At 39.3% G+C, this 8,342-nt stretch overlaps 1 protein-coding gene across 1 annotated transcript; it reads left to right on the plus strand.

Moving 5' to 3' along the window:
- Positions 1–130: 130 nt before the first annotated feature.
- Positions 131–6,206, plus strand: LOC149168622 (uncharacterized). Its single transcript, XM_089424935.1, has 3 exons — positions 131–160; positions 5,705–5,757; positions 5,917–6,206. The coding sequence occupies exons 1-3, from the start codon at positions 131–133 to the stop codon at positions 6,134–6,136; spliced, it is 303 nt and encodes a 100-aa protein (XP_089281061.1). The 3' UTR covers positions 6,137–6,206.
- The last annotated feature ends 2,136 nt before the right edge of the window (positions 6,207–8,342 follow it).

Consider the following 8,342-nt stretch of genomic DNA (forward strand, 5'->3'; position numbering starts at 1 on the left):
CAAAACTTGTCATGGTCCAAACAATGGAGCTCAAAATTCATCACATGTCCATATGAAAGTTTATATTAATGAAATTATTGTTCTTATTGAGTCCTTTCACCTTTTGATCGTTTTGGAAAGTGAATTAACCATGAGAGGAGGAGCCAAGGATTATCTCAAGGTAATGAATCGAAAGAAGTCGGGTCTCATTCCAACTATTGGATTTAGTGCGTTGGTTTCTCCTGGAATGGAGATAGTATCAAGTCCCCAAGAAGTGCAACACAATCCATACCATTTCAAGGATTGTGGCACATACGTTAATCTATATTACAGCATTGTCCTAAGATTAGGAGAGTGGAAATGTGTGATATCCAAGAAGCTAAATAACAATGAAAGTGATTACAGGGAAGAAAGAATAGATGACCTTCGAAAATGGACATAGCTCTCATTAACTGTTGTAAATTATATTAAAATTGGCATGCAACATCCTGGGCTCATCCTTGTCTTTGACTCGAGAATGTCAGCACCAGTTATAATGGTTATTGATGAATTCCTAGATGAGTCTCATCTCTAACATGTGCAGAGTGCTCTTCATGCCTTGTTGATTTCCTTCCTCTAACTACAAGGATTGGAATTGTTACATATGATCGAATAGTGTCAAAGACTAGATTGGCATATGTGGACATGCTTTCAAATAATAAATCTCCATCACAGGATTCTGTCAGGCCAGGTTAACTCCAGAGGTTATTGAGCGCAAGACAGAACTGGTGATTTTATTCATTAGGCAATTATTATTTATACATATACAAAACGGATCAGTTCATCTTCTAGATGACTGTCCAGCTTCACCTCATCCGTTTCGGATTAGGTGTCAACATTCCCCCCCTTAATCTGAAGGGATGTTGGTGAGTCCAAGCATCGTTCTGAATCTTTCAAGCTTTTCTCTTCCAAGCGCTTTGGTGAAGATGTCTGCAATTTGCTCGTTTGTGGAACAATGACAGAGATGGATTGTTTTGGCCTCAACATGATGTCGAATCAGATGATATTTAGTATTGATGTGCTTAGTACGATCATGGAACTTTGGGTTCTTGGCCAACTTTATTGCAGAGGTGTTATCAATCATGAGTGGAGTTGATTGTATTTGTTTTACCTGCAAATCTTCAAGAATTTTCCTGAGCCACACAATTTCTTTCGTTGCTTCAGCTGCTGCCACATATTCTGCTTCTGTTGTGGAATCTGCTGGTACTGATTGTTTGCGTGATCTCCAGGAGACAGCTCCCGATCCAAGACTCATAGCATATCCTGAAGTAGATACCCCAGTTTCTTTGTCTCCATCGAAGTATGAATCAGAGTATCCAATCAAGTTGAAGTCGTCCACCTGTGTATACTTGATTCCAAGGTCTTGAGTTCCCTTCAAGTACCTTAGAACTCTTTTTGCAGCAGACCAATGTCCCTCACAAGGCTTTTGCATAAACCTGGAGAGGATTCCAACAGCAAATGAAATGTCTGGTCTGGTAGTAGTGAGGTAGATGAGACTTCCTACAAGCTGTCTATACTTTGTTGCATCCTCAAATTCCTTTCCTTCAATAGATGTGAGCTTCAAGTTTTGTTCCATTGGAGTAGAAAAGGGATTGCACTCTGTCATGCCAAATCTGTTTAACAAATCTCCAATGTATTTCTTTTGAGAAAGAAATATGGACTTTGGGTGTTGGGTTACTTCAATGCCAAGATAGTAATGAACATAGCCCAAATCAGTCATTTCAAAAAATTTTCCTAATTCTTTCTTTATGGATGCAATATAGCTTTCATTGTTCCCTGCCATTAAAAGATCATCTACATATACCACAAGATATACAACTGTTTTGCCAACTTTCTTGACAAATAAAGTTGCATCATCAAGATCAAAATGATTGAAGTTGAGTTTCAGAAGATGCTTAGTTAGTTTTTCATACCAGGCTCGTGGTGCTTGTTTGAGGCCATACAAGGACTTCACAAGTTTGCATACTTTGTGTTCATGTCCTTTCACAGCAAATCCTTCAGGCTGGGACATAAAAACATTCTCTTTTAGATCTCCATTCAAGAATGCAGTTTTTACATCCATTTGATGGACTTTCCAACCGTTCTGAGCAGCTAGTGCAAAGAGTGTCCGGATGGTGGCCCATTTTGCTGTGGGAGCAAAAGTTTCCTCATAATCGATCCCTTCCTTCTGTGCAAAACCTTTTGCCACAAGCCTAGCTTTGTGCTTGTCAAGTGAGCCATCAGCTTTGTACTTGTTCTTGTAGACCCACTTGCAGCCAATTGGTTTGGTTCCAAATGGAGAATCAACCAGCTTCCAAGTGCCATTCTTTATGAGGGCATCATACTCCTTCTGCATCGCTTCTTTCCATTTATCATGAGAAGCAGCTTCTTTGAAGGAAGTTGGTTCAAAATCTGTAGACAAGTTCAATTCACAATCATAAGTAACATCCATATCAACAGGTGAATTAGAGTTATCTACATCACCTCCATCTTGTCGGTTTGTATTTCTGGTTCCTGTTTTTCCAATTTCATCAGGATGAACACTTTCAAGTGTCTTTGTCAGCCACTTTGGGGGACCTTTCTGAGATGGTCTAGGATGTTCTGTTGATTGAGTTGGGACTGAATCAAGATTAAGTCTCCCAATTCTATCAATTACATCACTTAAAGCATCATCCATTGTTGGAGTGTCATGCAGGGGAGATTGTTCTTCAGAAGGAGATTCCACATGTTGATCTAGTATAGGAATCCCCCCTTCAAGATGTGGAATCTGATTATCAAACTCTTGAAATGATTTCGGTTTTGTGAATCTATCCAAGCGATCAAGTTGCCGCTCTACAACACTGTCAGATTTGGATGATTCAAGAAAAATGACATCTCTAGATAAGACAAACTTTTTATTTACTTCATCATAAAGGCGGTATGCTTTAGATGTGTTTGAATACCCCAGGAAGATACACTTACGACTTCTAGCACCAAGTTTGTTTCTATGTACCTTTGGTATTAAAGCACAACAGGTGGAACCAAATATCCTGAGATGTTTTACCGAAGGAACATGTCCATACCACAATTCATAAGGAGTCTTGTTTCTTATAGCACTAGATGGACATCTATTCTTTATATATGCAGCACATAGAACAGCATCAGCCCAAAACATTGTCTTTACATTTTTGAAGAAAAGCATGGATCGTACCATATTCAAAATTGTTCTGTTCATTCTTTCAGCTACACCATTCTGTTGAGGATTATAAGGTACAATTGTTTGATGTTTAATCCCATGTTGGCGAAGATAGTGTTCAAATTCATTTGATGTATATTCTTTTCCATTATCAGTGCGAATAGACCCAATATGAGATTGTGCATCATTTTCAATCCATTTATGAAAATTCTTGAATGTTTGAAAAGCATCAGATTTGTTCTTCAAAAAATAAACCCAACACATTCTGGTGTAATCATCAATAAATTTCATGATATATTTATTTTCATTTGCAGAAGAAACAGGCATTGGACCACATAAATCTGAATGAATAAGTTCAAGCTTCCTATGTGCTCTTGAATGTGAATCATGAAAAGACTGTTTGCTGTGCTTTCCTAGAATGCAAGCATCACATTGTTTATGTTTTCTAGGAATTGTAGGCAAACCAGCAACACCATTTTTCTTCAACAAGCGGAGACTATCATAGTTTAAATGTCCAAATCTAGCATGCCATAATAAACTTGATGGAAGTGCACCTTCTTCATGATGAGAAATATATGAGAAATGTTGTGCATGAGCAGAGGTTCCTTGCAGTTTAAGAAGTCTTTCTTCTTCTATACCCCTCATGACAAGTGAGTGGTCAGATGCCTTTCTTACCTCAAGCTTGCCATCAAACATGTGAATGGAGTGACCTTGCTGGCGGATGTGAACCAGGGACATCAAGTTTCTCTTCAGCTGTGGGAGATATAAAACATGATCCAGAAGAAAGTCTGGAAGACCAGGCAGTTTAAGCCTGATTGTGTCAAGCCCTGATGGCTTGATTTTTGACTGATCTGCAAAGTATACTGCTCCATCAACATTGTCAGTGAAATCTTCAAAGAAATCTTTCCTATGAGTCATATGACAGGTTGCTCCTGAATCAAGCAACCAGTCATTTTTCGAAGAAGCAAGTGAAGCATTAAACAAATCTTCATTTACTCCAATGTTACATTGTGCCTCAATATAGTGAGCGGATTCAGGTGCTTTACCTTTGTCTATGTCATCAGTTTTACCTTTCTGTTGATTTCTTCTCTGCTCAACTTTGTCCCATGGTAGCTTGCATGTAGAAGCATCATGTGATCCATTTCGTTTGCAGCGAATGCAATGCAGATCTGCCTTTTCTGCTTGTGGATGTCTGCCCCCCCTGCCTCTGAAGTATCTTCCTCTTCCTCTTCCTCCACCTCTTCCTCTTGTAGAATCTTGAGCAGGATGCTTTTCTTTATGAGCAAGGCAAACAGTCTCTTCAGAAGATTCAGGGATTGTTTTCTTTCCAAAGGCTTTCTCTCTTTCAGCAAACTTTTTCACAAGAGTGTCAAAGGTTATATCTTTAAGATTTCCATTTGCTTGTAAAGACTCAAGATAATTAGAGTAGGTAGGATAGAGTGCTTTGAGAAAGGAAATAAGAGAGATATCCAGCTCAACCTTAGTGGATTTAATATCATGCATTATAGACTTTATTTCAGATGCAAGAGCAAGAGGATCATTATTTTTCAGTTCAAGAGTGAAGAGTTTAATCATGAGCTGAACAACTTCAAGTGCAGAATGTGTATCATAGAGTTCTTTCAGCTTTTGTAAAGCTTCAAAGGCAGTGGAATAGGATGAAATATGACGACTTACTTCCTCATTTACAGATGCTGCGATCAATGCATAGGCTTTGCTGTTCTTGTTTTCCCAAATAACAAGTTCTTTATCTGATGTAGGCTGCACAGGGTCTTTGTCTTCTTCTCCGACACACACTCCTTTCCACAGCTCATTGTAGATGAGGGTGTGTTTTACCATCCGAGACCATTCAGAATAGTTCTCCTTGCCAGTGAGAACTATTCCAACCATAGAAATGATTGAATGCATTCTGTAAAAAAAAAATATCTCTGCCAAAAAACTTCTGTTGAGAGGAAAAAAAAAATCCTTATATGATAGCCTTATGCATTTTATTTCATCAGCATATCATCAGCATTTCTTATATCACCATTTCTTTATATCACTTCCACAATATTATGTTTTGAGAAAAAAAAAGAGGGCGCTCAAGTCATCTCTTCAACATATATCACTGCTACAATATTATGTTTTGAAAAAGAGGGCGCTCATATATCACTGCTACAATATATATCAATGCAATTGAAAAAATGCGCAAGGATTATATCAGTTCAATCAATGCAATACTGCAAAACACTCTGAAAAAACTGCGCAAGGCATATATCACTTCAATGAACGCTTTAAATCATATAAACTGCTTATATCATGAATTTAACAAACTGCTCAACGTTGTACCAAAACTGCTCAACGCTATTCCAAACTGCTCAACGCTATACCATGTCATAAATATATATTGAAGTTTAGCACAACATTATACCAGAACCGCTATCATTTCTCTTGTCATATACCGGCAGATTTTCCGCCCCCGCTACCTCCTCCGCTCATTTTCGCTCTGAAAAAAAAAAATTCTAACTGCTAGCTCGAAACTCCGCTCTAAAATAGGCGTGCGAAACTGCAACGACCAGCCCCGGACAGCGGCATAAACAGTCGCACACGTACTTATGACCTCCGCTCTCAAGAGCTGGAACTGGCATCTGCAAAAACCCCGGCAGATTTTCTCAAATCCATAAGAGGGCGCCCAGTGGTCGTCAAACTCAACTCTGGCGTAGATCATAGAGGCATTCTGGCTTGTTTAAATGGGTATATGAATATAGCAATGGAACAGACAGAAGAATATGTCAATGGCGGAGCATAGCTACGGGAACCTGCATAATTCGGAGCAGTTTCTCCTTCTTACTTGGGACAGGTTTTGGAGTGTACGTGGCGCAGAACTACAACGTACCCAATATATATAAGCTTGTGAACACTGGTCTCTTCATGGCCAAACACATCGAGGAAGCCTACCGGAAGCCCAAGAAGCGTGACGATGACTGAAATTGATTAGGAAGACAGGTATGCTAGTTTAGCGATGACTTGACAGATTCATTTAGGAGCAGGTTATTGAGAAGGAGCATAGCTACGGGGACCTGCATAAAAAATTTGAAACCTCTTTTGAAAGTAAGATAAGAAGTAAGATACTCGACACACGCATCGAGTAATACCAGAAACGCATCAACGTTTCAGTCTTCAGAGGAACGCATAACCGATACATTCAAATATTCATGCGCAGAGAGGGGCAGCGTCAGGTATTCCTGCGCGCAGTGTCAGGGCAGAGAGCAGAGAGCGTATGCAGCGCTGGTGCGCCAGGGAGTAGAGGAGCAGAGGTGTGTCAGGCAATGCGCTCAGAGAGCAGAGTAGCGCTCAGGACTGAGCAGCTCTCAGGACAGCAGGAGTTACTACTATTTCTGGGACCTGTGCTCTGATACCATGTCAGGCCAGGTTAACTCCAGAGGTTATTGAGCGCAAGACAGAACTGGTGATTTTATTCATTAGGCAATTATTATTTATACATATACAAAACGGATCAGTTCATCTTCTAGATGACTGTCCAGCTTCACCTCATCCGTTTCGGATTAGGTGTCAACAGATTCTTTGAAAATGATATATGGAACAAGTGTTTATCTTTACCCTCTTAATTTATCGCTTAATTGCACACTATGTTCTCTGCCCTGAGACCATATGAAGGAGAACACCTTTGGGCCTAGATTTTTTCCTTACTCATTAAGTCATCCAAACTATGCTTACATGGAAAAGAAGGCCATAAAATGGATGAATCATCTAGGCCATGAATCTTGTCGTCATGACACTGCACTGGAACATGTCCTGTGAGAATTCCAATTTTGCAGCGACTTGCAAAAGCCTCAAGTGGTGTGATAATTCTTCATGATGACTTTGCAGAGGCATTTGGAGTTACCTCGGAAAGGGTTGCAAAAGAAGTTGTCAAATCTCAGGCCATCTTTGAAATTCGTTGTTCTGATGCTTATTGCGGAAGAAATTTAGAGTTTTGTTGTCTCCGTGGAAAAAAAATGAGGACATCAAGGAAAGTCAAGTATTCTCTCATTTTGCAACCCAATCAAGCAAATATTTTAATCACCTAGTCATAGGTCATAATCATAATTTATAGTGCCAGCCTCTCTATCCACTGAAACTGCGAACCCTGACCTCCTCCAGGCACCTTTCACTGTAGGTCGCAAGTCACATTTTATGTTTACAGTGGTTCTCATTGCGCTCTAGATTTGTGATTTGTGACCTCACTAGATCTAGTGCATACGATAAATCCAACACACAACTCTAAGTTGACCCCTAATATGTAACACATCCTCGTTTGCAATCATTATTTCTTGATCGCATGCTTCCTCTCAGCCTCGTTTACTTATACTACTCATTTGTTCCTTTGTTCATTATCTCTGCATCCAGTTTGCGCTTACAACCATTAGCATCAATCGAACCCCTTTTCATGTACGTTAAACCTCCACTCAGTCCATGACCAAAGATCAAACACGCTCGAGACTTGGAATTTGTAGTTATCCATATGTTTTCACCTAAGAGACTCGCATTTGTCTTAGCATGCCTCCTTTGTTTACATGATTCGAAACCTTTGCAATTGGATCCATTGAAGACGTAAGTCTTGTACATAGCCCATAGTGAAACCATAAATAAAAGGTGCAAGTGAAATTCCTCTTAATAATATTCATAATTTTTAATGGTTCTACTCTCTCAATCTGTGACCTGCATTGTAACTTTGAAATACGATTGCACTGGTCACAAATTGCGTTCTCAGCCCCATCTACCCTTTTCTCTAGAAGTGTGACTTGTGCTACATTCCATATTTGCGACTTGCACTGACTTGCAACTATACCATTTTGCATATCCTTCTAGTTTGCAGATCGCATTTACGACCTCACTAACACTGCCTTCTGAGGTTGTGATTGGTAATATGGATATCAACTCGTGGTCTTAATTTGCAACTATGCTAGAGTTTTTCACGGAATGTAAAAGGGAAGATGTATGAAGAAGCATCAAATATTTTCAAAGAGACGAAGGAAATGTAGGAAACTAGATGTGCACCAGGTAGAGTCACATACAATTATCATCTTAATGTCAATGGGAAAGAGGTAAATGGGAATATATAGAATATCTCAATGTTTTAGACAAAGATTGAGAACAAAAAATAGTGTCAATCTAATATTGTCACCTATAA

Source organism: Pinus tabuliformis, chromosome 4_2, assembly GCF_031772625.1.
Source record: "Pinus tabuliformis cultivar Carrire ecotype Pingquan chromosome 4_2, CPIR1, whole genome shotgun sequence".
Taxonomy (NCBI): domain Eukaryota; kingdom Viridiplantae; phylum Streptophyta; class Pinopsida; order Pinales; family Pinaceae; genus Pinus; species Pinus tabuliformis.